Genomic DNA, 27,885 nt, shown 5'->3' with positions numbered 1-27,885 from the left:
TATACAGATCAATATGAAAATAAGATCTTTGCCTGTTGAGGCAGAAGAAAACCTGTGTAATATTTCAGATGTATTTCTTGGATGCAGTTGTGAATCCCTGCCACAGGAGACTTTTTGAAGAGCTCATCCTTCAGCTCACCATTAAAAGACTTTGCTAGAAGTGCCACAAGAGCCTCAAGATGCTGAGTGCACCCTGTGATGCTCAGGTGGTTAAGTGAGATCTGAGCCTGCCTGAAAATGTGGCAACAACAGCAGCACACGTGGAACGCTTTCAGCCTGAGACGTGCACATCTTGCTGCAATTCTGCACCGTGTTCCCTGACAGCAGCACATAAGCACATCAGAGCACAGCCTGGGTATCCAAGGAGCTAACCATACAGGGGAAGGAATCCGTTCTTCCACACGCACCCACAGCTCACACCTCCGTTACCAGGAAGTCCATCATCTCTGCTTAAAAAACTAAGGGGAGAATGCAGATCTACCAACCTCATGAAAACTCCTTTGGTAACAAATACTGTACGGTGCTGACACCGACTGCAGAACCAAAGCCCCGCGACAACCCAGACCCACCAGCCCTTCGAGCAAATGAACAACTCGCATTGGCTGCCCTCCTCCCCTGCACAAAGCACACCGGTGGGTCGCTCAGACCCTGCATCCCTTCTCACAGCACACAACGCTTACCTACAGTACATCCAGGAGAGCTCAAAGGCATTTTCCCCCATCAACCCCGGACATACCCAGCGCTACGTGCTAATTACTGAAAGATTTACTCAGATTAGCGCTGGTTTAGCTCAAAGTCAAGGAAGGAAAAAGAAACCCACGCTTTCCCTACAGATCTGTGACTCCTGATACCACTTCTCCTGCACACACCTATGAAATACACTGTTAGAAGCGTAGAATTTGGCCCTCGTTGTGTAATTATATAACCTAAGAACGTAATAGACCCCATTACGGACACAGGCGCGGAGTTCTCCCCTCCCGCTCACCTCACGCACCCGCCCGGCGCTGCTCTCCGCCCCGACGCCGCCCGCTGCCCGCCGAGGAGCCCCGCGGCAGCTCAGCCCGAGGGGGCACGGCACGGCACGGCACGGCCCGCAGTCACCGGCACGCTGCTGGAGCCGGGATGGGCCGCTCCGGGCGGCGGAGCCGCAGGGAAGGAGCGGCGCCGCAGCCCCTCAGCGCCCCCGGTTCGAGCCCCGGGCGGGGCGGCCGCACCCGGCCCCTCAGCGAGCACCCCGCCGCCCCCGGGCTCCACTCACTCGGCAGAGCTGGTCCCGTTGACGGCGGAGCCATCCGGAGCGGGGTTGAGCTGGATCGGCCCTGGCTTCTTCTTGGGCATGTTGCCCCCCGGCCAGCGCAGAGCGTGACGGACGGAGCGGCCGCGGCCCCACTTCGGCCAGGTCCGACGGACTTCCCGACGCGAAGCAAACTTCGGGGCCGCCCCTCAGCGCCGGAGCAGCGCGCGGCCGCCTCCCCGAGAAGGAGCCGAGCCCGCGACGCTGCCGCTCCGGCACAGCGCGGCCGTCGACCCGGCCTGCCCGGCGGAGCGACACCGAGCTCCGCACCGACAGCTCCCAGCGGAGAAAAACTGCCCGGGCTCAAAATGTGCCCTTCCCCGGAACTGCGCCTGCGTACACCGCCCGGCCCTAACGGCGCGCAGGCGCGGCCAGCGGGCGCGGGCGCACTGAGGGCGGTGAAGCCGGGCCGGTACCGTGCCCTCAGCGCGCTGCCCTCAGCTGCGTGCCGCCCGCTTTGGGCGCTGAGCTTTCAAACAGCGCAGCACGGCGGGCACGAGCCCCGCTTCGCACGTTCCGAGGCCCGGTGAAAGGCTGGGGGCTGGCAGTGAGAATTCTCCCAGCGGTGCAGTGTCCTCCACGGAGAATGCCAGTGTTCAACGACGCTTTAAAGCACGTCCCTCATTTCTGTCACAGTCATTAATGTACCCCTACTGCTAGACTTAGAATTACAGCCTTCACCTCAGGTGTGGGGAACGGCCGCTCTTTTTTTTTCCAAAGTAAATCTTTGAAGCAAAAATGGAAAAAGGGAGATTATAGTTAAAAAAAGGTGATTTGTAAATAGCCAAACGAGTACAGAAATGAAACGCCAGCTATTCTTTTTCCTTACTCTTGTGGTCTGTGTGCTTACAGCTGCTGCTCTTAGGGACGATCAGACTCGGCCAAAGGGCGCTCCGTGTCTGTGCCATCCTGGCTTCCTTTAGGCGTCCCTGTGAAGCTGTGCTGTGCGTGGCCTCCCCTGGGGGCTCTCTGGGGCTCTGTGATGGTGCTGAGCTTAAAGACAGAAACACCCACAGAAACGAGAGGTCAAAGTACCACAGGAATAAAGACCCTTCCGCTGTAGGTAGAAGCAGCACGCTGCCTTGCTTCCACAGAACGAGCTGACCTTTCCAGCGAGGTTCCTTGTCTGTATTATACAAAAATGATACCTTTTTCCTAATTTTTTTTTTTTTTTTTCCCCATTCTTTAAGCAGAAAAGATGCAAACCTTATTTCCGCAGCTCTGCAGCCCATGGACGTGGATCCCCCCACGTCCAGTAAGGGACAGCTCTCTCCTCACACTGCTAATGTGGTCTCGTGCTGCCTTTAACAAAGCACTGAACTCATGTTTTAAAGATCTACAGCCCAGAAACAAAGCAACATTACACTGACTGAACACAGAAACAAACTGAAGGGTGTACGTGTCAGCTGACGACCCCGCAGGGCCTGTTCCCCTGTATCTGCTCCTGCCATCGAGTTCCTCAGCACCGTCACACCTTGAACCATGCAGAGACCGACAGCAGGTGGTGTTCAGGCCTGCAGCCCCTGCCTTGTGTCTGCTCCCGGCATAAAAAGGAAGGCTTAATGTTTCAGATGACCGAATAATTTACAATTTATATGAGGTTAACAAGGTATAAATCACTAACATCTTAATTCAGACAACACAGTGAGATCTGATCTCCCACCACAGTGGCAGCACTGGCACCAACACACCCATTTTGCCAATGATTTATTGGTTGGGAACACTTTTACTGCAGACACAGGAAAGCCCTTCAAATATAGAAATAGCCAGTCACTCATTGTGCAGATTTTCTCTCCCATACATCAAGTGTAACATGAAACAAAGAGACAAACATATAAAATAAGGAGCCAGTTTCCTGCAGTTTTTCTGCTGCAGTAACACTGCTGCACACAGAAATGAACAATATCTCAGCATCACCCAAACCAGAAACCAGAAGTATTTTCTAGAACTAAAGCAAATTATTCTATTTTCTCTATTATCCCATCAGCGTGTGGCCACTTATTCACTTCCTGGGGAAAAAGAAACAGCCCTCAATGCCTGCTGGAACCGCTCCTCACCCCATTGGAGGCACAGGAGTGGAAAGAGCCACCTCGGCCACCCAGCACAGCTGCTAATTAAATGTTCTTCACAGGTATTGATTAACCCGCTCAGTAGTTTGGAGAGGTTACACAACGCTGTTCTTCCCTACAGAGGCTTCAAATCATCCTCTGCTTTAATCCATGCAGCATTTTTTATACTTTACGGATATATACACACACATCACACGTATTTTCGTGTCATTGCCAGGCTGGCATGTATCGCAGACGTAACTCTCCTGTTGTTAAATACGTTTTGAACACAAAGTGATTACTGTGCTCAGCACAACGCCCTCCAAACAGCCCCGGGTCTCCCTTAACATTATGACACACATTATGGAGTTGGCAGTTACAGCACCTGGCGTACAGCAGTGTGTTGGTGTGCTCGTTTTTGTGTGCTCCAGTCATTCGGGGAAACTTCTCAGGTCAGACCAACGGACCCACAGACGTTATGTGCTCCTCACTGCAAGAGATGCTCGCGTATTTGGGAATACACATTTTAAACGCGGTTAAAATCACTCTGACTGAAAGGAATTGCGTTTATTAAGTGCTTGAAATTGATTTGGTCCTATTAGAGGGAATAATTCAATCACCTGAGTCGTTAACCTGCGCCAAACTCAAGGAAGCATAAGAGAAAACCAGCCCCTTAACGCACCGGCTCAAGCAGGTCACCGCGTACCATCTGAGGCGGACACTCCGCGCACGGACACGGCGCAGCTGAGGGCGGCGCCCATCCCGCACTCCCCGCGCACGGCCGTCCCACGTCGGCTGCCCCGCGCACTCCTCACAGCCCGGACAGCTGCAGGCCGCTCAGTTTCGCACAGCGCTGCACCGTCCCCAGGTAACGTAACTCCACACAACGCAGCCGCGCCCCTCCACCACCTCAGCATTGCGGCCCCGCCCTGCGGGTTTGGCGCCAAAAGAACCGTATCACAGCTGCCGCGCATGCGCCCCAGCCGGCCGGCGGCTCCTCTCAGCTCAGCTGTGAGAGATCTCGCGAGAGCTGCGTGCACCGCCGTGCTCGCCCGGTGGGGCAGGAGGCGGGAGTGTTGGTGCGGTGCTCGGTATTTTCGTCCGGCTGTGCGTGGAGCTCTCCGTCCTCTGAAAGCAGGCGAGAAGCCCCTTAACCCGGTAGGAAGGTGAGAGCCGTCAGGGCTGGAGGCGTGAGGGGAGCGGGGCCTCTGTGGTGGCCCCAGGGTGCGGCTCTGGGGGTCGCGCCGCGCGGTGTGGCCGTGACGGGCTCCCCTTGGCGCGCGGCTCCCCTCGGAGGTCGGTGCGGACGGAGCTGCCCGGGCGTCCTGTCTCTGAATCCGCCTGTGAAGAGCTTCTCCTTAAAACAGCTTTGCCCTCAGCCTGGCGGGCGGGCGCGGCTGCGAGGAGCCCGGGGCCGTCCTCAGCCTGAGAGGAGACCTCCGGCATGGCCTGCAGGTTGAAGGGATAAGCCGTAAGTCGGGGGACCCGCGCCTCAGCAGACTTAGGTCGCTAAAGTGCGAGTGGAAAACAGCTGTCTTGAAAAGCACTTAGTCTGAAATGCTTTTGTTGTGTGTGTGTTCTTGCAATGGCCCACAGCCACCACTCCCAGGTAACCAAGTGTGAGAAACCCATAATTTACTTGGCTCAGCAATACAGGGTTGTGTCATCTTTCTGCATAGTATCTGCTACTTAATTTATATAACGTGCTGTCTGGTTGGCAGACCTTCCTCTGGAAGAGCCGGGTCTCATATAGCCGATGTTTGTCTGCTTCTGTGGCAGGTTTTGGGGGTTTTTTTTTGACTTCTTTTTAGATGATTCTGATATTTCGTAGACTCATTAAGGTTGGAAAAGACTTCCAAGGCCCCCAAATCCAATCTCAACCCCCACCGTGGCCCCTGACCACATCTCCACTGTTGTGGAATTCTGGAGTGCTTCCAGGCACAGTGACCCCACCGCTCCCTGAGCAGTCAGTGCTACTCTCCTGTAAAAGACACATTTCCCACTATCCAATCTGACCCTTCTCTGGTGCAACTTAAGATCATCACCTCTCATCCTATTGCTGTTACTCGGGAGCAGAATTCAACTCCCACTTCACCACAACCACCTGGTAGGAGTTGAGGAGAGCGATGAGGTCTCCCCTGGGCCTCCTCTCCTCCCATGCTGACCCATTCCCGTTCCCTCAGCCACCCTTCCTTTCCCACAGGAGAAGGAAAATAAGTTAATCCATGGCCATGATAGATCCTCTGGAGAACAACTTGTTTGACCTCCCTGATTATGAGAATACAGAAGATGAAACATTTCCACCTCTCCCACCTCCTACGTCTCCAGGAAGAGGTGATGCTGAATGGGCTCAAGCTAATGGAGGTGAGAACCCCGTGAACCCTGGAGATTTTTCAGTATAGAATGAAATGCTGTGAGATCAGTTTTGTTGGAGTTCTACTTCACTGCGTTGTGCTTACGATGTAAAATTAACCTGAGATTAAAAAAGCAGCTAAATTGTTCTTGATCCTGCATATCTGTACTTGTGCAAGAAGTTTGCCTTTGTAGGTCCCATGAAAATGTTTGCATGCATGCGTACAAGAATGCCAGCATGCCAAGGAGATGGTAGTAGTTTGTTTTGTGTTTTTCTTTAGGCTAAGACATAAAGGAAAAAAAAAGCTCAAGCTACTTTATATTAATTGTATTTGAAAAGTTCTTGGTGCAGTCCTGTGTGTGGAACAGGCGAGCAGAAAGTATGTAATAAGAGAAGGAGAGTTCTAACTCCTGGATGTCTGATGTTCAGAGTTGCAAAGTCTTAAGCAAGAAATCAGTGTGATAGTAATTACTGCTTCTGAGGTGAGATGGATAATGGTACCTGATCTGATGCAGTCAAAAGCATGCGTATCAGCCCGAATCAAAAAGTGAATGAAAGTGTGATTCTTTAAAAGGCACACTGATTGTGTCCATACATAACCTCTTTTTCTGTTATTGGAGGGGATGTTGGAGTTTTGGTTCTCTCAGATTTCAGTGGAGGCTTTTGGAAACATAGCAATCTATGACTATTGAGTTTTTCAACTCTTAAAACTAGCAGTGCCTACTCAATCTATTTTCATCAGGAATACAATATAAAAGTTCTAAGTCTTAAGTTCCTGACAGAAATTTTCCCTCTGCTAGAAAAGTTGATTCTTCAGTGTACTTGAGAGACTTCATTGATTCCCTGTCAGTCTCATGGGAGAAGTTAGATGAAATACGCAGGCATTTGTTTGGAGTAGTATTGCAGCAGAATGCTGTGACAGTTATCCTTTTGATAGGGTAGGAACCTAGGTTGGGTAATATAATTCCAGCTGGTGCCATTTGTGCTGCGTGCTTACAGTATGTTATTTTCTTTGTTAGATCCGGATGGAAACCAGCAGTCAGAAACAAAGGATTCTTCTTCAGCTGCACGGAAAGCAGTTAAACGATCAATACCTAAACTAGATGCTAACAGGTACTTTTGAACTTAATGTTGCTTTCTGGGATAAACTTGGTACATGGCTGTGATGTGGTAATTAAGGTTACCTCATAGCCAAGTCGAAGAGCAAGAGTTTAGGAGATTGAAGTGCCTGTTACATGCTCTATCTCAACCTCTTTTTTTTTTTTTTTTTTCCTTGCCTGCCTATAGAGTGCTGTTATTAGTCCTAACTTTGTTGAGTTTTCCTTGGGTCTTAGTACCTGGCTCATAACTTGGTTAATGGATTTTATTCCTGCACAGGACTCTCCTAGCTGTATCCTCTTTATTTTGCTTTATGCCTGCTATTGTGGATTTCTTTAATTTATTTCAAGTGCACTTCAAAATAAATCCTCAGTACAGTGATGTCTTCAAGGTGTGTTATGTAATTAATGCTGACACCTGACTTGCATCCAAAGTAGATAAACTTTGTTTGTAAAGGACTTAAGTATTTTCCTTGCTCTTATCATCAAAACTGGTGTAAGTTCCTCGTGAGCATTAGAAAGTATCTAAACTTCAGATGTGTTATGTTTTAAAAATACTGTTGAAGTCTTGGGTTGTGTATCTATCAAGTTTTACGTGGCCAATATAGGTACTAGAAGTGACTGTCCCGTTTTCTTTCCATATAATCAAAATCAAAAAGCTGCTTGGACTAGGAATGTACGTATTGTGTATTTTCAGAAACTCTCAAGTCTTACAGCAGTCTTATTTCCTGTGTTTTCTGATTCTCTATCTGTCCTGAATAGAGTTCTTTTGCTTTGGGTGATAAGAGGGAATGTGTGTTTGTTTCTTTGTTTTTGTTAGGAGAAAGCTGGATTTCAGGTAATTTTACCATTGCCCATTAACAGGTTAGTTTCAGAAAGAGGCCTTCCTGCCTTAAGACACATGTTTGACAACGTGAATTTCAAGGGTAAAGGGCATGAGGTAAGACACAGCGAACTTCTGGGGTGCTTCCTGGAAGATTAGCTTAAATCAGCAGATCGCTGCCTGTCTGGTATGGGGAGGATTGGTATCAAACTCTGGTTAGACAGCAGCTTTCTGATAGTATCTGGGCATATCCTGCTGTGGTTTGTAGTTGCAAGCTTAAAAAATAATATTCTGCATGGCTGCTTTATGAAATGAACATTTTGATCTTAAACCTTTTTACTACTTCTTCAAAACTAGATTACCATGCCTGTTCCTATTCCTGTTTTACCTACAAAAAGAGGTCTGGGGAATTGGAATACCTTTACAGGACTTATTAAGTAATCTGGAATGCAGAACACACAAAATATACATCAAAATAAATACCAGTCGTGCCCCCATGAAGTTTTAGTTGGGAATTGCACCTGTGTTGCTTAAAGGCATCTCAGAAACCTATCGAGTGTTTTACAGTGTATGCAAATGCTTTTCCTGAGCTCTTAATGCTCATTGTCTCCCAGATTTAAATTGTACTTACATACTTGATTGTAGGATGGAAGATTACCCAAGCATTCATATTACTTCGATTTTCAAGAGGTTTTCAAACTGTGGGTGCTTAGTGTTTCCAGAAACATTACTATCATGTTTCCCTCTGCTGTCTGCTGATTTAATCAGCTTCTAACAGCTGGATATCTTGTTTTATGCTCAAGGCAGAGGATCTGAAGACACTTCTACGACATATGGAACACTGGGCTCATAGATTATTTCCAAAATTGCAATTTGATGATTTTATTGACAGAGTAGAGTCTTTGGGAAACAAAAAGGAAGTTCAGGTATGTATTGTTCCTCTTGGTTTGCCTTCATGCAGTAATTAGCAGTGTAAGGAGTTGGCTTAGGAGAACAAGCACACAGCAAAAGATTGAAGTTATACATATTGCCAAGGTGTATAATGTATTCAAATAAATTTATTTCATCCTCTCATTTAAAAAACTATTTCAAGTATTTAAGAGTACATTTAAAAATTATTTTAATACTTTGTAGGATCTCCTTTAACAGGGCATCTCTACAGAAGCAATCTGCATAAAAGTGCAGGAACTACTTGTGCTTGAACCTGGACTCAAAGGCTTATGAAGAATGTTGCTTTGTGTGGCTAGATGATAGAATAATACAGCATAAAGAAGAATTGGGAATACTATTAAAAACATATCTATGTAAGACAAGATTTGTTCATAGATGGAACGCCACTACTTTAGTTTTTCCTCATTTGCAGACCTGCCTAAAACGAATTAGACTTGATCTTCCTATTTTACATGAAGATTTCACAGCTAATGAAGGTATGTTGTGCTGTCAGTTCGGTGCTTAAAACTTTAGTAATGAGAAGTTAATGATTGTGGTACATTTTCCTGTTGTAGAAGCTATTGCTGAGTGGTCCTCCTTTAAAACCAGGCTTATGTAGGACTGACAGCTGTAAAAACCAAACTCAGAATAAAATGCTTCCTGTACATATTGAAAGTGCATGGCACAGAGGAAGGAAATGGAAAGTGGGTGTTATCAAAGTGTTTATCAATGGCATTGTTAGCAACATTCTTCCCAAGAAAATCCTGAAATCCACCATTCCTGTGGTTACCAAGTGAACATACTCAGAATTTGTATTTTATGAAGAGTTTATTATACTGTTTATACTGCAGTTACAGTGAAGTTGGGATGTTGAGTCCTTCTTAAAAGGAGTCAGAAATGCCTGCGGGTACTGCTGTGTATGGGCTGGTCTTGCTGTATGCCTGTATTTTTTCTCTTCTTTCCAATAGTTCAGAAATGAACAAGCCTTTTATTTCAATGAAAATGAGAGAGGGGGAGGAGTGGAGTTCACCTGATAGCTTGAAAGGAACTTTCAGCAGGAATAAGAATTTTTGTAGTCTTTCCTAACGTCCATTGCAAGTGTTTATACCTTCCCTATGGGTCTCTCTGGAAGCAATTATCTGTGCCTTTTTCTAGTTTAATTTCACTGTTCTGATGGACAAGCTGTGTGACAGTAAAGCCTTGTCCTGCCTGTGGGTAATGCCTTTGGGTGGTTGATGACATGTGGCTGTCTTTGCTGTTGGCTGCATTTGCTAGAAATGGAATGCAGCCGTGAGCAGCCACAGACAGTGAAGTAAATGGTTCCTGCCGACAGTGTCTGTAGAGTGATCAGATTTTCTGTGCGATGGTTCCATACATCTGTATTGCAATGCACTGCTGCTATGTTCTTGAACCACGTTAGCAACTGTATGGCTGGTAAGTCACCAGCTGGAAAATGCGAGCGGCTGTCCTCCAGTTTAGAAATAAAAGCTCAGAGTATTCTATTAAAAACCCAAGCCTTTTGTCAGCTAACTTCTCTGTTCACAGGCTTAAAGTACTGCAGAGGCACAAACGTAATGGGCCTTAGGTGCTCTTTCAAGAGTGCCATGCTTCTTTTGTTGGTGGGTGAAGTTTGTCTAATGGAATTAGACTGCCTTTGTTTTTGCATGTGTTAATTCTAGCAAATGAGTAAATCTTTATAATAATGCACAGTGCATTTAAAACGATGTCTATGTTCAATCTGTCTGATTTCTACAACTAGTCCTTCTGCTTCCTGAAGCAGTGGTAAGAAAAGTGTCTGGCCTTTCAGTAAGAATTGCCTGACTTTACTGTCTTTTCAACCTTCAGGCACAGCTTACAATTGTGAACTTTGTGCATCTGGCTTCTTCCAATTTGTTTTATATTTTGAATGTCAAGTACATGCGCTTAGATAGAAGATGGCAAGTTAAAATTGCAAAATGATCCTTGGCTCCCAACAAGACAACTTTAAAATGTAGGACATAATCAAAAATTACTTTAAAATGCTTTTCTGATAGATATTTAGTGGAAGGTCTGTGTTCAGTGTGATGCTTCCTGCTCCTCCTGACCCTCTCCCTCAATTCCTTTTTATCCAGGTGGAGGAGGTGAAAGCAATGGGCTGGATATGGCCACTGAAGAGGTACATTCCTTCTCTGGGAATGTAGGAGAACTCGATTCTCTTCCGGGTACAACTCTTACTGAAGAGCAACAGCAGCGAATCAAGAGGAACAGGCAGCTAGCCTTGGAACGTCGGCAAGCGAAGATGCAGTGTAACAGCCAGTCCCAGCATGATGGTAAGCAGTTCTAGTGTCTGTAAGCTCAGTAGCCTGAGAGGTTCTGACAGCTGAGCTGCTGAGGGAAAGCTTCTTAGTACTTGCTTTTCTAGAGAGTAGAAAACTAATTCCTGAACTTAAACTACATTCCTGTAAAGCTAAGTCAGAGCTACTCTCCCCAGGTATCACGGTGAATTGTAATAGCTTGTCTCTGGTGAAATGAGACTGACTTGCTAGTCGCTTCTGGAGTTGGCTTTCCAGAAGGTTGTGATTCAGGCAACAGAAACTGCAGTCATCAGGCACACAGCAACAGCATTTTCTCACTGAAGGCATTTTGTTTTTCCTTCATCAGAGCTCTCTCCTAGTTACCCGGAAGAGGAGTTGAACATCCCAGTTGCTCGGGATCTGACTGGTGCTTTAGAAGACACTCAAGTCACTGCGACCAATGTTGCTGTTACAGAAACTGAAGACAGAGAGAGAGAATTGCAGTGTGCCAGTGAAAAGCAGTGACCATTCCTCATGCTTTGAATGACTTTCTTAATAGGACCCCAACTGTAGGGGTGCCCTTGTAGGACCCCAAGTACTACCGTTTGTATTGAAACGTTGCTGGCTCTTTCCAGTCTCACTCCAGGAGTTTCAGGGAAGCCTTAACTATTACATCTGTGTAGCTGCTCAAAAAACGTTTTCTTGAAACTGCAGGTGAATTGCTCCCTACGTTGGGAAGCAGAACACACAGGAAATGGGTTTTCTGGCCTACTCTGACATCTTTCAGTGGATGTCAAACTGAATTTAACTGGGATGTTAACTGGTTAAGTTTGCGTGCACATCTTTAATAGAAGATATATAATAGAGAATAGTGCTATACTTAAACGGGAATCCTGGATTTTTTTAACTTATCAAATACCTGTATTTCTTTCTTACGAAACAGAAGTTATTAAATTTCAAAAGTCAAACAGAAATATGAGGCTGTTTAAACTCAACTTCCCAATTTATGCAAGTCACCGCCAAGTACATCATGTTTTGGCTTTGACTGAATTGGTCTCACTTTATCTGATCCTGTTTTCTGGCTTGAAGCTCTGTACTGTTACAGTACTGTTTTCTTCCCCTCTTATGCAATAGCTGCAGCAATTCAGTACATTCTTCTGCTCTGTAGAATGAATCTAGTTTCAAGGATGACAGCTGTGCTAGAGCCCTGAGAATGCCATATCCAGTAGCATAGAGCAGACTTGCTCACCCCAAACTGAGGCCTAATGTAGCACATAAAGCAGGTGAAACAAGTTCATATCAGCAGGTGATATACGGTGCCAGTTAAGCACAATTCCACAGCTGCACAAGGGAAGTTCTGGATTAGTGTGACTGAATTCATTTTGTGTGAGTGTAGGTATGAGTTAAAACTCACTATAGTGGAAAAGAACCACGAGTTGTAGTAAGTAGAATGATGGTAAAGTACTACTTCAGGTTTAAGAATGTAATGTATTACAAGGGTAAGAAGGCTTTTTTTCACTGAATGACAACCAAAAGGATTCACTACACAGGCTTTAGTTGGGAAGGTAAGATTTATCATGTATAAAATCTCTGTTGCATGTGCTCATAATCAGTTACAAAGAGTTCTTATTTAAAATAGACAATTTATCTCATTAAAATGACTTCATTTTTTAAATATACTTTTTAAAATAAAAAATTGTACAAAGTAACTATAAGCAGAGCATCAGCAACTGCACGCATCAGCTGAAACATCTAATAGAGCCAAGTCCCTGATCTCCTCCAGCAGCTGGTATAAGCTTGCTCCCTTTGTCTGGCAGTACTCCTGATACTCCACACATTGCTCCTCAGTTACTGTGCTTCTTGCTTTTTCCTGGGCACTCAGTGCTTCTGCAGACTGAGTGACTTCTCTGACTAAGTCAGATTTCACCACACCAAAATTCTTCTTGGAAACTTCTGTGGCTGAAGTCTGGTATGGGGTGTTCTTGATTATTTCAAGCTTGATTGTGTCAGCGTGGCAGCGGGAAGTCTGCACAAGTATTTTCACCTTAAAAGCAATTTAAAAATCACTTTATTTCTGACCATGCTATTTCCTTTTACTTTCTTCAGATTAAGTACTCACTGTAATGTGATCAAAGAGGCTTAATGTGACCGATTCTCCAGTGGTTGTAGTGGAAGTAATTCTGTTTTGAAACCGTTGAAGTGATCCAGGCTTCCACTCACAGCTTCTCTCACCTTGACAAGAGAGCACTAAGCCTTCCTTGTTTTTCATGTAAGCCGCACCTTTGATTCCATATCTACAAAAAAAGCAGATGTGCAGGCATGAGCATAGAAATTCTTCAAAAACCTTCTCAGTTGCCTTGCTAATTTGAGAACCAAAGGAAGCCAAGCTAGGATTATAGGAAAGCAAAATTAAAAGGGCAAACACTGCAGCATGATAATCCTGCTTCATTGGCGTTTATGTGCGCTGTCAGAAACATAACCTCACAGTATATGAGAACAGCTTGAGACAGCAACTGAAGTTTTTCAAAAGCAGCAAAGCATAAATAAAAGTCAGTAACCCACTATCTTATGTGGTGGATGGAGCCTGGAATGCCCAGGTAATGGAAGAAGGGCGGTGTTACACAAATGTTCAGAAGAGGTTCTCAGCCTGCATACACCACATTCTGTAGTGAAAGAAGTGAGTGCTGATGAATTCATGGTCGTCTTATTTGAAAATTTACAACAGAACTGCCTTTTCTCCAGCCGTTGTTCTGTCCCTGCAACCACTTGAGAAAAAAAAAAAAAGCCTTCTACTGTTCTGAAATAAATATGCCATGTAGGATAGCCTTACGCCTTACCCTTTCTCCATAGCAGCTCCTTTTTGGAATTAAAACATAGGAAACACACTGTTTATGACTTACAGAAAATCTAAAATGCAGTCATCAGTCAACACATCCTTTCTCAAGGACCAGAGGTGTCCTCACAGCATTCCAGAAGCAGCTGTCTGATTTTTAGTCTCAGCCCAAGCTCTAATCAACTTACCTTGGCACAAAAACAAGCACACCATTTGTTCGAATTGAGTAGATAACTCCATCTGCTATGCAGCGCTCATCTGTTTCTGGGCTTTTATCTTTGAAGTACATGCATTGAAAGAGTTCAGTAGACTGTTTCTGAGCATGCTGGGCTGCCTGCAGGCACCCCCCACAAAAAGAGAACACAAAGGGACAGGTAAGTATTCTAAGAAGCCTGTATGGCTTTGATCTTTATATATTTTTTCCATTACTTATTCCCCAACCCCTTGAAAAAAAGCATATCTAAAAGGAGTGCTGCAATGTCGTGGTACCCAAAAGTCACAGTAGAGAGTGGTATCCTCCTTCCCTGGGTAGCATGCAAACAGACACACGCAGTGACCACCTTACCCTGTTCCTGTTATTAATGTGTTTGCACAAGTCCTCAAGATCCTTGTTACTGAATAGTTTATCCTTAAGATCCTTAGTTTCCTTCAGAGTTGCTGCCATCAAGAGCCTGTGGACAATTATATCAGCATATCTTCTAATAGGAGAAGTAAAATGAGTGTACTTATCTAAAGCAAGTCCTACAAATAAAAAAGGAAGCAATGATAAGCAATCAAAGCAATCAACTGCCTCCCCCGGCAGTTCAGGAATAACGAGAATTTCATAACAAGTAAAGTGACAGGATACCATAATGATGAAACTCTTCCTCAGAACAAGAGCCAGTTGAGAAGTACAGTGCATTTGACATTGCTTGAGTAGCCATAGATCGCAACAGTTTATTTACAATTGGATCCAATGGATCATCTGCTTTATCCAGGGACTCAGCCAATGCTTTGTTAGACCTGTCAAAAAAGTGTTAATTCTGAATAAAATTATGTTAAACCTGATCATAGTAATAGTCTACAGTTAAACTCCTGCATCTTGGAGAACCAGAATCTGGAGTAAGACCTGCTTTTGTCTGGTACAGAACAGATGCTGAGCTGGTTATAAGTGTGTTCGGTACAGGAGAGCAGAAATGCTGGAAAGGTGGCTTTCAAAAGGCTCTGCTGATGCACGTCATGCACTGATGGCCAGAAATGGTATCTCTGTATGATGAGGCTTACAGCCTTCTCATAGTTATTCCGTATCTTTTAAAATTATGTTGCACAGAATTAGCTTGATTTAAACCAAGACTCTTTTACGCTACTATTATGGGTAATACAGTGCAAACAACGCTATTACAGACCTTAACTGCTACACAGGGACTGACCAAATTCTCCTTAGATGTGTCTAAAAATGATTCAATTACTGCCATTTTCTGTCCAGCCAGTATAAATGCAGGTATCGTCTCTTTAGAGTGTCATTTTACATAAAGGTTATGGTTAAAAAAAATAAATAAAGAATTGCTAGTGTAGTCTCTATTGATATTCAGAACAGTAATGGTCTGTAGTAATAACATAGTCAAGTAGTTGATTGCTTAACTGATTAAAGTGCTTAAGACAAGCAGTAAAAGATACCGTGTGTCTATTGCGAAACCTTTGGCACTGGCACATTCTTGAAGGTCAGTAAAAAATTCCTGTCGTGGTGGAGGATGTTGACGTAACAAAGCTTGATGAGGAAAGCTTTCTGAAATCTTTTTTGCCACCCAGTGGTTTGCAAGAATCATACATTCTGCTACAGTCTCATGAACTTCCAGTGGCTGCTTGGGGATGAGATCATGAATATTTTTTTTATCATCCAGTTGCACTCGGATTTCTACCCCTTCTAGTTCCAGAGCACCGCAGCTGTCCCGCTTAGCTCTAATGTGTCGTGCTATATCGGTGAGTTTTGATATTGCCCAAACCAGTTCAGACAATTTCTTCTCTCTCGTTCTTTCATCCAAATCTTTCAGTTCCAGGATATCATCGACAACACTCGTGTCCCCATCTAATAACCCCTGTGCTACTTCGTAGACTAGCTTGTATGCAGATCGAATGATGCTTTTGTTGTAGCAGACTCTCAGTATCTCGTATGACTCTCTTTCTAGTTCCCACAAGACACTTACAGCATACCTTAAAAATAAAAATCACAATTCTTTAAGCAGTTCTGGTTGACTTAACATTTTAAGCACATCCAACTGCTGCAAATTTACAGCTTTCATTCTCTGCTGATTTTTTTTCCACATCTATTTTAAAGCACTATTACACAGCAGTAGTTTATTTCAGCTTTTTATAACTCCCTACCACTTAGATAAGTAACAAATAGTAACAAATAATTCAGAGCTCGTGCATACACAGTTACTCTGTAACAGGTGATGAAACATTTTTTTATTTCCATGCCTCCACAAAGCATGCATAGTTTAACTATGGAACAAAATTAATAACTTTTTTTAAGAGAAATCAGTTAATTGTATGGGGACAGAGCGGGTAGGGCCAGCCAAAAGCAGCACTGACAATCAAAGAGTGGGGGCAGAGCTGCAGAAGAATAAACATCCCCTTTGTTCTTAGCAGCAGTACTGAGTTCAGCCCTGTAAAACCGAACGAGGAATGACAGATGGATACTTAACATTTACTGTTAACTCTCACTGAGAAAGTCATCCACATGAATAAGCATTCACATAACTGCTGCTGTCTGAAGATCTCAACATGGCTAACAGGTAGGAAACATTGTTTTTGCATCAGATTTATTCTGTCAGTAGTTAATTTCATCAAAAAATCAGCTGCATTGTCACAATCAAACAAATTGCATTTTGGCAAGCTAAAGGATTACATAGCGTTCACCTCATCTAAATAATGTAGCATTGGAAGCTATTTTTAAGCATACATTATTCTTTCAGTTGAAGATTTAGTAATGCAAAACATGCATATAAGTATTAAACAGATACTGGTAGCAATAACTGAATTACTGCCAAAAATTTCTTTCCTCAGATACATTGGAAAATCTTACCGATCAACTCCACTGAGAAGAGAGCATATGTCAGCACTCAGGACAGAGGGCAGCATGTCGTAACGACGATCTGCTAAATAGTAAGTTGTGGCCCTGAAGAATAAAACACATTTACTGTTCTTGTCAGGCTGACTCACTGGTGTTTACCTCCCAGGCAGTTTGCAGTGTAACTACAGTATCAGCAACACAAGGCACGTCGCATGGTTTGTTATTCTTAAGGTTGTTTGTACATAACAGACAGATACAGCACTGAAGTCAAATTAATTAAATATTTATCCAGCACAAGTCTAAGTTTGCTTTGCTCTGTATCTCCAACTTCCATTAACAAAAGAGCTAGGGCTGTACAAAATATGCTCATTTAATGGTGATAGCAAACATCTCTCTTAGATATTAAGTTTATGTTTCATTGCACCTACAAAGAACAGTACATTTCATAAAGTGATTCAGAAGTTTGAGCACCAAACAGTAGTAGTAACAGAAAAAAGAGAGTATCTAGCATATTAGAACACATGATAAAATATTGAAAGTAGGGACTTTTTCAAAAGAATTAATATAACTTCTCAGTGTTTCTATAGAGTGGCATCACCAGCTTCCAAGCTTCGTGCATTTTGTACTTTTAGCAAATACATTACCTTGCTCTTGCCTCAATGTCGGTGTAAGAATTTGCTGCCACAAAATAGGTCACATCTGCAATGTGGACACCTAGCTCTAGATTCCCATTAGGCAGAGTTCTAACGGACAGTGCATCATCCACATCTTCACAACCTTTTGGGTCAATGCTGAATATTAAGTGTGTATCTCTCAAATTGAGACGTTTTTTTTCCTCCTCTGGATTCACTTTCCATGGATTCTTTGAAGAACTCACAGGCATTTCATTCATCTGTACAAAATATTATTGGTGGACATACAGTTATATCTTTCCTAAAAATAGAAGCCAGATTGAATTTCCTTTTTCTTTTCTAATCTGTTAATAGTTTTGTGTTGGTAAGCTTTTTAATCCCTGGCAAATTCCTCTTTCCTTACATTTTCCAAGTCAGACTGGGAAACAAAATGTGAAAGTATGCTACAACTCATACTACTGTAGTGATATTGTAGCTGTGGCAAACAAACACTGTACACTGTTTCTTACATTCTTCTATTTTTTTCTTCAATTAACTGTAGGTACAATCAAAACACTGCTCTGGTTGAAAACAAAAAGATTTAAGACAATGATTTCAACAAGACTCAGCCTTTAGAATCAGTGATATAAACACATTTAAACACAATAATATCTTAAAAGTTTACATCAAATTAGAATTAAATATGTGTAATTCTCTCCTGTTCATGAACAGGTTATCTTAAAATCCCTCTTGACGTGAGAATGCATAGTAACCCTAAAACCAATGCCATCCAAATGTAATTCCAGAAAAATACTCTGTAAACAGTTTTCATTTTCCAAAAATCTGTTGGCACCGAATGCACTCAGCTCGAGAGGGCCCCCTCTTGGAGCAACGAGAGCCTGGAGGCAACCAGAAAACAATGTACCTCATCATAAAGACTAACCTGAATTTCTGAGAAGGGAGCAACAGTAATGCTGTTCTCCACCAGAATAGCTGCTATTTCCCCTTCGAGATCTCCAATTCTTCCTAAAACTCTCACAAAGTGTCCATTTGGATATACAGAAGTTGATTCCCAAGAATCAATGCGCACAACAACTCTGTACTCCTGCAACAATACAATTCTTCTGTTAAAACAGTCATCTGCTCCTGACAAGCAATCAATATAAACACTTTTCAGAGGCAAACAGTGTAATCCAAAGAGACTGACAACTGTAAACATCTTAATAGAATGGAAAAATAAACCCACAATGAGAAGCATGAAGATACTTAGAACAACATTTCGTTATTGACTAACTGTGATTAATTTGGGGTCAATGTACAGAGAATCTCTACCTCGAGAAACTTGAGGGGAAAAAAAAAAAAAAGGCAAAACCAAGACCTAAATAAATATTCTTCACAATCAGAATTTACTTGTTAGCTTTTGGCTGTGAAGTACTTGGCACTACAAAGTAAAGGCAGCTAGGAATGAAGAAAAAGCAAAGATCTCTCTTCTCTTCTTTCTCCAGCAATGGCAGGTCAATCATCGCAATTCATTACCAACTTACTGAAAAGCCCTTCTATGTACTTTCACCAAAGTTATAGTCAGTGATCCAGTAAAGGCATAGGGGCTATTAGTATGACCTCAGCTTGTCAGAAAAGAAAACACAAAACCCAACAACCCAGAGTACCTGGACTATGGCACCGAATTCAGAACTCAAATATACTTTATTACCTGAAGGTGACACAGTTCTGCCAGGAACTGAACACACTTCTCTGTCTTGAACTTGAACTGCTTTTATAAACTTAACTTTACTAATAGTTCTTTAACTGTCTTTTTGCCTTGGAAAACATCATCAGAGCATATGACACCCACTCAATTTTGAACAAATACAGAATAGAGAAATACTTTTTTCAAATTACCTGCAGTGCTTCTGCTTGCTGGGTACTGATCCGGATTTTGGGAATTCTGTAGTCCCAAGGTGTTACAAGGATTTTCTGAGCATTTCTGCCTTGGGACTGGCACTCTTCTCTAGAGGGGAAAGTGACCACATAATCCCTCCAGTTCTTTTGAATGATTCCAACAACTTTACCTTTTAATAAGGAACATTTTCAAATAAGTTTCCATGGTACAGAATGTTAGACTGTAATGGGAGCTGGATACTTCTCCACTTACTTATTGAAAATCTTTATCATTAGTTGTTATTTAAAATCAAGGAATCAAAAGGATGTTGTTATCTTTTATATAATCAACAGTGAGAGCACAGGACATGAACACACCCTCTGTAAATTGTTCTGTATCCTAGTATGAGTTAGTCTCTTGTACAGCTGTGAAGAATGACAGTGTGTGTTTGGGTAGCAAAGTATTTGAGATTTAATCCTCTAGGCCAAGATCATCGTAGCTGGCAGCTTTCTCAAGTAGAGTCAGTCTCCTCATTCAAGAGATGTGAACCCCAAATGTCTTCTATAGCAATGCTGGAGTTCAGACCAACATTACCATCTACTGTCAGCCTTTGCAAACATCTTTGCATTGTAGTATTCCTGTTTTCAGTCAACTGTAACTTCATCAAATTAAATGTTTAAACTCAATAAGTGTAAAATTCAATACTTTAGGAATTTATTTAGAATAAATGAACTATTTCTAAAAATAAAATTAAAGAATGGAATTTCACATATAGTAAAAAAATCCAGTGGCTTTATTTCAGGGCTATGTTAGAATGCTTTAATTTGGCATAAGCACTTGGAACTTAGTATGGTATGATAAATGTGATAGTGAAAGAAATCCAAGCAAAAGGACTGTATAATGAAGACTATGACACACATCAAGCCAAGGAAGTGAGGTAATCTTAATAAAACATTGTATAATCTGATCTACTTTACCTGTGGGCATGGGATCACCAGTGGTGTCTGCAGGTGCTTTATCCTCAGTCTCATTCTCACAAAGGGCAACAGTCCTTCCTTTCCATTCATGGGAAGGGAGTAACTCCACCGCTACCACATCACCATGGATTGCACGATTTCGAGCTTTGGCCCCATAAATAAGGATGTCACTTTGAAGCTCTACATTGAAAATAAAAAATAAACTGAACTACTAACTGCTCCACCTCCCTTGGCAGTATTCTGCTGAAATAACAGTTTACAGAAAAGTACATTTGCAGTATGACTTCTTCCCAAAGACAGTATTGGCAAGTAATTAATATTGCAAGAAAATTAAAATCTTCCCCTCATTTCTTGGAAGAAGAGATATTAAGTAATTCTCTACGTAACCTCTTAGATACAAAGCAGCATAGGCTAAGATGGTTTCATTATTCTTAGCCAGGTTTAAAAACACACAGAACAATTAAACTGTTGATTCAAACTGTTGCAGAACTCTGGGTGGGATTAAACAAGTTTTTACAAAAGGGTTTGTATACTTCATAGTGACTTGGCTGTAGGGTCTGTTGCAGGAACATTTGAAAGTACTTATTAGTGAAAACTGGGACAATACAGCTGTGCAAGGACAGTGCACTGTTATTTAAAAGGTATTTATTACTAACTCATACCAGAAAGACAATACTGGTGGTCCGATCCAAAAGGCATTTTTCCAGTATGTTCACAGTGACCAGCTCCCTAATCCTGCCAACACCTATGCAAACGCTTATCTCAACAAATTAGCACCATATGAAGTTTGAGCAAAATACAAAGGTAATGATTTGCATCAGTATTCAACTTCAGAAAAGCTACAGAGAAACCTGCTAGCAGGACAAGAGTCCAAAACATGGCAGAAGGTGCTTAGAATAAGGGATATATAGCATATTGTTTCCTCAGAAGGCTCAGTCTCTGGATTAATTTCCATCCTCCTTTTTAGCCCATGAAAAGAAAACACAAGCATTACAGTATCTTAGCTTTCACCTTGTTTAATAACTGAACAGCTACATATATATATATGGCTACATGGATTCATGTGAAAAGTGCAGGCAGTGTCAAGAAGTCACCAAATGCTTTCTTTGTCTTTTCACCTGTTTCTTTGCTGCCAAATCCCTGAAGTCGAACAAAAGCTTCCAGTTGTGCTCTGTGCTTATTGACATTCAGTGCACCCTAAAAGTAATAAATCAATAAAAAGAATGAAAGAGTCACACCTCTAAGTAGCCAACTTGAAATAAAACAAAAATGTGGTTACTTGTAGTTTTGATTGCTGTTTAGGTCATTTTGGACATAGCTGTTTTCTCTACAGAAAAAGAATGTACAACACAGACCTTTAAGTACTCACTTCTATGAAAGAAGCACAAATTCTTTAAAAAGCTCATTTTTAAGCTGGTGAAGGACCTTTTATTCAAAGCACAGGCAGTGTAAGATTACTTTTATTGCCTGCTCAAATACTGAACGTTAAATATTAAGAAAGAAAGAAAACTCTATTTTTTCATATTCTATTTTCACCTTGATCGCAAAATTGTCAAGCAAAGAACAAATTACTACTTCTAATTCTTTAGATCATTTTTTAAGAGAAGGACACTTAGCCACTAACAGTCCAAATAAAAGCCCTGAGCAGCCATAAAATTGTATATTAATTCCACTGACTGAGATATAGGCTGTGAGGAAATTCATTAAGAAATGCTGCCCTTATAGAGTATTATTTATATTTCAGAATTAGATATAGTTGCTTCATATCATACCTAGTTTCTCAACTTACAAGAACATCGAAAGTCAACCTAAAGTAGATCCCCAGTAACAAATTTTCCTTTTTGCTTCTCCATCTGTTCACAAGATGAAGTATGGGAAACATTGCGAGAATCCAAATCCCTTCCATCCTCTTCCTCTTGCCTTCCCAGAGTGACTTTATTTCCCTCTTCCCACTACATCCATGTTTCTCCATCTAATCAGTCTAATTCAGGCAACTAAAAGAACGAAGCACAGGACTGCACTGTTCTGTGTATGATCTCTGTATGTAGCCTCCTGTATGTAATCCTGATTACCTGTATGTACCTCCCAGATTTGATCCCAGCCTCCAATACTTCCATGGGTAAGTGCTCAGGATATTCTTTCCCATTGTTTTCTTGACTTTCAATCTCCCGTTCACGCCGAGCTTGAAGTATTGAGTCAAAGAGTTCGTGAGCAGCCTTTAAATCAGGCCAAAAGTTATCCAAGTAGTTCTGTATGCACATATATGAACAAAAATGAAAGGATTTAGAGGTCACCGCTCTTTTAATAATGCTTCATTTGGAACGCATATAATGGACAAGGGCTGTCTCATGCTATACTCAAACTGCATTTCCAAGTGGTAACTATGTGTCTGCTCCAAACACCACCAATTGTTCCAGATTCATCCTGATTCATTTGGTAAATAAAACTAAAGGAGATGTGACTGTTAGGAGAGCACCCTAGACTAGAGATTCACAATATACTAGCAATATACATTGTCCGAGCTACACACTGCTTGTACAGTGCCACAGCAAAGTCATCAATCAGGCAACCTATTATATTTACACTTCTTGTATGATTCCCTATCCCACATTAGAACTAATTTCCATTGTCTCATAGAAATAAAACACACATATAATCATTTCCATATAACTTTGAGGTAAACCTTGTTGGTTTTACTCAACATCCTATCACAGCTAAACATAAACCTGCCATTCTTGTGTCCTGCTGAATACAAGCGGTTACTAAATGAAGAATAAATTACCTTGTCAAACATCGCTGTATCCTAAATTTGTCTATATTGGTTAATGTACACTGTCTGAACAATGCTGACGGACATTTAGATTACTTCTGTTTAAGGACTGTTTGCACTACAGATTCAGACAGCTGGTTGAGATAACCAATTATTGGCTATCTATCAGTGCCAAATTCTTACAAAAAAAAAAAAAAAGGGTAAAACAATAGAAAGGGCTGCTGCTTTCTTCTCATTTCTCCATTTTGCTCACTCACTACTTTTGATGACATTCCCGTGGTATCTTTGCTTTTTTTTCATAAACGTAGCCAAAAGACAGCATTGTAGTACTTTTACACATAAATTCTGAAATGATTTGCACTGTACATTGTGCTTTAAAGTACTTGTTTGGTCATTCTGATGAATCACAAAGGCAGCCTTCAAATGCATGTTACCTTAAAGGAAATCACAAACACTCCTCCTGTTTCATTTCCGTACTGCCTGATAGCATCTTCATCTTCGGTTACCATAACAACTGGCATCTGACCCAAGCAATGATTATAATACCAAACTGCTGCATTGTAAATACTCCTAGAAAAAAAACAAAGTTTGAAATAAGATTTCTGGAATATCTCATTTGCTACTTGCATGACATTTGCAGACTTTGTATAAATGAGACTTTGGTTTTACACACACACTTTTAAGATAGCTACATAATCTTTATATCGGAAAAAGAAATTATGTGCCATGTATGAGCACTGAGAAGACACAGAAAAAGAGAGCACTTCTTTCTCAACACATCTGCATGTGTCCCAACTGCAACTTAACATATTACTCCCAAGCAAAAGCTTGTAAAAGTTTAGTTAGAACTGCTAGAAGTCTAGTTCTGTGGGTTAAACAGCCTACAGTACATTACATCTATCAGGATCTGAAATATGCTCAATCCATTTATTGTGCTAAGCAAACTTTAAAATGGCTGTCTGTACAGGAAATGTTGGGTCCCAGCCTAACCCACTGATCAAGCTCCTGGGGAAAGGACCGGTCAGCCCCGGGAGCACAGGTGAAGGCAATTCAGCTGTGAGACAGGAAGGGGTGGATCCTGGTTGCACCTCTCTTAGACCTCATTTAAGGGCTGACTGCCACTTGGAAGGATCTCTGGTTGTAGATTCCTCCCTTGCAGAGTTTTCCCTCTGAGCCTGGATCTTCAGAGATGAGTGAGCACTTTTTCTTTGCAACACCTTTCCATCGGTGCTAGTCCCTTTGTTGTTACACATCCTTTACTGCTATTCTACTGCACTGATCTTTCTGATTGTTGCACTGTCTAACTTGAAAACAATCCAAGGGTGTTTGTTTGTTCTCAGCGTTATTACATTTTTGTCTATTTTCCTATTGAAACAATGTTAACACTTTCTTAATCACAAAATAACATTCTAGAATTTCACAATTACTGTGAACTGTTCCAGACCTACACCGAGCAAAACAAAATGAACTCTTTAAATACAACATAATTATGTTATTCAGGGCAGTGCTATGTAAGTTAAAGCAAACCTGGTCTGCCACTTCTCCATGGATTCTCCCTTCTCTCGTGGCTGGTAAGAATTCTGGTGGAACTCATTGGCAAACACTGTACAGTCATGACGAGTGTCCTTTATTAGGTTTCGCAACTTGTTGTACTGTCTGGAAAACATAAAAAAAATCATCTTGTGCTTTCTTTTGACAATCTAGTATATTTTCATCTGGAAATACAGCTGAAAAACTCAAGGGGAACTATGGTCACACAAAGAAATGCATTTATTAAATTTTGCCATTGATGATAAAACCTAAAAATCACCTATAAGCAAGCTTTTCTAATTGTGTTACAAATAATTCTGATTCTTAAACACAATTGTTTTCTAATAAGCCCCCCTCAAACATCATAAGTGTGTGAGAACTTGTATTATCACTTCAGAGATGAGAATCTTTGGCAATAGGTAGGTTAATGTCTGGTAAGGTAAGTGCCATGTGCTAGCATTGACTGATCCTCATAGATGAGTGTTCCATCTGCAGTACAGCAGGAACAGAAAGGTGCACAAAAGCTAGCTGTGGCATACAACATGTTGCTGCAAAGTGTCCTTTATTGCTGTCATAAGCCATCCAATTAATTAGTAAAGTTACAGGTTTAATGATGCTACTATTGAGCAGAAACTATTACAGGCATTGATGCCTAATGATCACATTTCTTTCCCTTTTGTAAAATTATATTAATACTTTTCAAAGACCTAAAAACAACTGAAGCATGGCATTTTTCTGATTTAGGGTAACTACTTAAATACATACTGTATAATGTCAGTCTATAGTAGAAAAATAAACAAGTTGTTATAGGATAAATACCTGCGACCTTTTTGATGTTGCACAGCTTGACATGCCGTTTGCATGAAAATAATACCTTTCAGCTCTGGAAACTCAAGAATCTCAAGGTAGTCCTGAACGACCTTCCAGTCTGGGACAACATAATGAGTCACATCGTCTGATAACAATTTGCCATCTAAAATATAATGCAGAGTTTAAAGATTTAAACTTTCAGATGCAATACTGCTTTCTCAAATACCTTTCAGTGTCAGGAAATGAGAGCTGTCTATTTTCAAAGGCATACATGTGTATTTTTCAGATGAACAAAGCTATGGTGACTACTGTGGTACAGTTCTGTGTCACACTCTTAACAGTTTGTAACAGTGCCCTTTTGTTATCCACTAATGCCAAAATGTAGTGTGAATTCAATCCAAAGGAGTGAAAAAAACCCAACTTAATTGTGAAAAGGACTCCACTCGAAGAGTGCATGTAACATTCCTTTTTTTTTTTTCCCCTCTCTGCTTCCACATGGAGAGAGAGACCACAGAAAATCTTTTCATGGAATCATTCAATGGGTGTAGTGCTTCTACAGATCTCTCTATTCAATGCTATCCATTTAGAGCAGGCTCTTCTACATCTTTACATAAAAGAATACAGATGAAAGAAGACGTTCTTAAAGAGAAAAGGTTCAAATCTGGACTACTATCAACAGTTTTCTCTAAAGAAATTCCATCCCTTATGAGTATGCCATCAAAACATCACAACCAACTCACCACTGATTAAACCTTAAAATGTCACCAAAAATGAATTCTTTACTAAAGATTTGATGGGTAGGCATTAACTCTGCTGTATTTACTGATTTATCCATTACGATATTATAAAAATAGTACTTCTGTAGTTACTGTAGGGCAGGGAAATTGTATCTAATAAAATGACATAGATCTTGGCATGTCAGGTTATTTTCATGTATTTCTTTGAAACTGTCACAGGGCCAAGTGTGGATCCAGCAGGCGCAGTCCTGTGCACAGCACCAAGGCTACTCCTCACACCAAAGGTATAGAATGGATGATGGCATATTGCATGTAAGAAAGCTAATCTTAATTCAGAAAAGCATTAAAAGTAAAATGTCACTCCAATAATTATATAAACTGCTCAGGTTAAGCTATCCTTGTCTAACCCATACGTTTAGAGCAGAATAACTTCTAGGTAGGCACAGCGTGCCACCAGGAGTATCTCTAGGTGTGAATTATGCAGAGGAGGGAAGTTTGCTGAGCGTGGCATGCAGTCAGGAATGAAAACAAATGTTCACCTTACCTCTGAGTTACCTGGAGTAAACTACAAAGGGATGTATTCTGGCACTCATCTACAGCACAATTTACAATCTAGCCCAGAAGAGAAGTTGGTCATGGGCAGAAGGGTGAGGTTTTGGTATGTGTCTGTAACTTATAGCCAAAAGCAGTGCACATCTCTGTGGAACCCAGATCCACACGGAGCAGTGATTAACTCATCCTGACATCCCAGCTGGCACTAAGATGCTGTGCTGCCTTCTGCCCTCACATGCAACAGGCACAGAGAACTGAAGTGACAATGCTGATGTCAGCTGCAGCTCAGAAGGAAGAACTGAAATTTGGGACTGTTTATTTTAAGCTATTCTACGATGTACTTAACAGCACTCAGTACATAACAGCCCCAGGTGTCCCAGAAGGCAAAGCCGTCCCATGCCAGGACTGGGAGGCAGAACAGGAGCACCTCTGCTCCGCTGTGGAGCAGAACCACCCGCTGACAGAACGGTAACTGCTGGTGCAGAATTACAGCCGCCTCACGGTGCCGGCTGGGCCCCGCCGTAAGCACACGGGACAGCCACGCACCGGATTTATTTCACGCTATAATCACCACCACGCAGAAATTAACACGTTTTTAGACAGCCCTTTAAGGAAACAAGGTGTGAAACGCGCGTTTCCCGCGGCACTGCGGCCTCTCAGCACCACCCCCGAGCTGTTTACAGCTAAATGCTCTATCAAACAACACCTCCTTTCGGTTCCGTTTTTTTCTCCTCAATACCTCGTACGTTCTGTACGATGCTGCCTCGAATCAGTACCTTCGCTGTGCTCCTCGGTGCCGCCCGTACCCTCCCATCGCCGTGCGTTACCGCTTCACGCCGCTGCTCGGCACCGACGCGGCCCGGAGCGCCCATCCCCCCCTCTCCACTCTGCTCCCGCCCGTTTCCCTCAGGCCTCCCCACCCGCCAGGATCCCCTCAGCCGAAGGATCGCACCCGACTTTGGCCTAACGCTGAGCACGCCGCCCCGGCTCCTCCCTCACCGAGCAGCCCGCGTCGCCCGGCCCGTCCCCTCAGCCCGCTCACCGCGCGGACAGCCGGCCCGGCACAGCGCGCTGCGGCACGGCACGTCGGGCCGGAGGTAGTGCTCCCGCACCACGCGCACCGAGCGGCCCTGCTGGCTCCGCAGCTGCAGCACTTTCTCCGTGCGGAGCATTCGGACGGCGGCAACGAGCGGCGAACCGCCGCACGGCCAGGCCGGCGATCCCGGGCCGCTGCGCGCGGCGCGAGGGGCGGTGCAACCGCAGGGGGCAGGGCCTGAGCTGAGGGGCGGGCGCGAGCGCTGCCAGGGAAAGGCGCG

The 27,885-nt window shown here is 42.7% G+C and overlaps 3 protein-coding genes and 1 non-coding gene across 9 annotated transcripts in view; 2 read left to right on the top strand and 2 right to left on the bottom strand.

The window, feature by feature from the left end:
* The window catches only part of MAP2K1 (mitogen-activated protein kinase kinase 1), a 31,409-nt gene extending 29,810 nt beyond the window's left edge, over positions 1-1,599 (bottom strand). The window contains exon 1 of the mRNA NM_001005830.2: positions 1,259-1,599. Within this exon, the coding sequence (NP_001005830.1) occupies positions 1,259-1,338 (80 nt within the window). The 5' untranslated portion in view covers positions 1,339-1,599. The remainder of the gene's footprint in view (positions 1-1,258) is intronic.
* Positions 1,600-4,376: 2,777 nt separating this feature from the next.
* On the top strand, positions 4,377-11,792 carry TIPIN (TIMELESS interacting protein). 2 transcript variants are annotated; one of them, NM_001012690.2, is made up of 8 exons: positions 4,377-4,500; positions 5,546-5,706; positions 6,715-6,808; positions 7,657-7,732; positions 8,419-8,541; positions 8,979-9,042; positions 10,657-10,854; positions 11,186-11,792. In NM_001012690.2, exons 2-8 carry the CDS (start codon positions 5,568-5,570, stop codon positions 11,341-11,343), a joined length of 852 nt encoding a protein of 283 aa, NP_001012708.2. In that variant the 5' UTR covers positions 4,377-4,500; positions 5,546-5,567; the 3' UTR covers positions 11,344-11,792. The 2 variants fall into 2 exon arrangements, with proteins under 2 accessions (NP_001012708.2, XP_015147581.2); XM_015292095.4 differs by having other exon boundaries at positions 4,384-4,813.
* LOC112533228 lies at positions 9,788-9,923 on the top strand. The gene has a single exon (XR_003077132.1). It is a non-coding gene; the product is annotated as a small Cajal body-specific RNA 14 (non-coding RNA).
* Positions 11,793-12,370: 578 nt separating the features above from the next.
* On the bottom strand, positions 12,371-27,819 carry DIS3L (DIS3 like exosome 3'-5' exoribonuclease). Of its 5 annotated transcripts, none has more exons than XM_015292234.3 (17): positions 27,569-27,819; positions 25,290-25,443; positions 24,468-24,596; positions 23,375-23,510; positions 22,243-22,419; positions 21,289-21,367; positions 20,171-20,350; positions 19,214-19,383; positions 18,258-18,419; positions 17,348-17,595; positions 16,716-16,808; positions 15,308-15,841; positions 14,499-14,653; positions 14,217-14,392; positions 13,840-13,985; positions 12,938-13,112; positions 12,371-12,862 (listed from the first exon to the last, which is right to left on the bottom strand). In XM_015292234.3, exons 2-17 carry the CDS (start codon positions 25,331-25,333, stop codon positions 12,542-12,544), a joined length of 2,925 nt encoding a protein of 974 aa, XP_015147720.2. In that variant the 5' UTR covers positions 25,334-25,443; positions 27,569-27,819; the 3' UTR covers positions 12,371-12,541. The 5 variants fall into 5 exon arrangements, with proteins under 5 accessions (XP_015147720.2, XP_003641875.4, XP_046755126.1 ...); XM_003641827.6 differs by having other exon boundaries at positions 27,612-27,819; XM_046899170.1 differs by having other exon boundaries at positions 27,309-27,657.
* Between the last annotated feature and the right edge of the window lie 66 nt (positions 27,820-27,885).

This window comes from Gallus gallus, chromosome 10 (assembly GCF_016699485.2).
Source record: "Gallus gallus isolate bGalGal1 chromosome 10, bGalGal1.mat.broiler.GRCg7b, whole genome shotgun sequence".
NCBI lineage: Eukaryota > Metazoa > Chordata > Aves > Galliformes > Phasianidae > Gallus > Gallus gallus.
Note: the sequence above shows the minus strand (reverse complement) of the source record. Positions and strands in the feature narration are given on the sequence as shown.

Bases quoted from the DNA above. Each gene is read 5' to 3' on its own strand.
- TIPIN (NM_001012690.2), top strand. From the start codon at position 5,568: ATGGCCATGATAGATCCTCTGGAGAACAACTTGTTTGACCTCCCTGAT. The intron at 6,809-7,656 runs GTACTTTTGAAC...GCCCATTAACAG, and splicing joins CCTAAACTAGATGCTAACAG to GTTAGTTTCAGAAAGAGGCC. The intron at 9,043-10,656 runs GTATGTTGTGCT...CTTTTTATCCAG, and splicing joins AGATTTCACAGCTAATGAAG to GTGGAGGAGGTGAAAGCAAT.
- DIS3L (XM_046899170.1), bottom strand. From the start codon at position 27,441: ATGGGCGCTCCGGGCCGCGTCGGTGCCGAGCAGCGGCGTGAAGCGGTA. The intron at 22,420-23,374 runs GTAACATGCATT...ATGTGCATACAG, and splicing joins TGTTTGTGATTTCCTTTAAG to AACTACTTGGATAACTTTTG. The intron at 16,809-17,347 runs GTAATGTATTTG...TTTATTCTTCAG, and splicing joins GACATTGAGGCAAGAGCAAG to GGCCACAACTTACTATTTAG.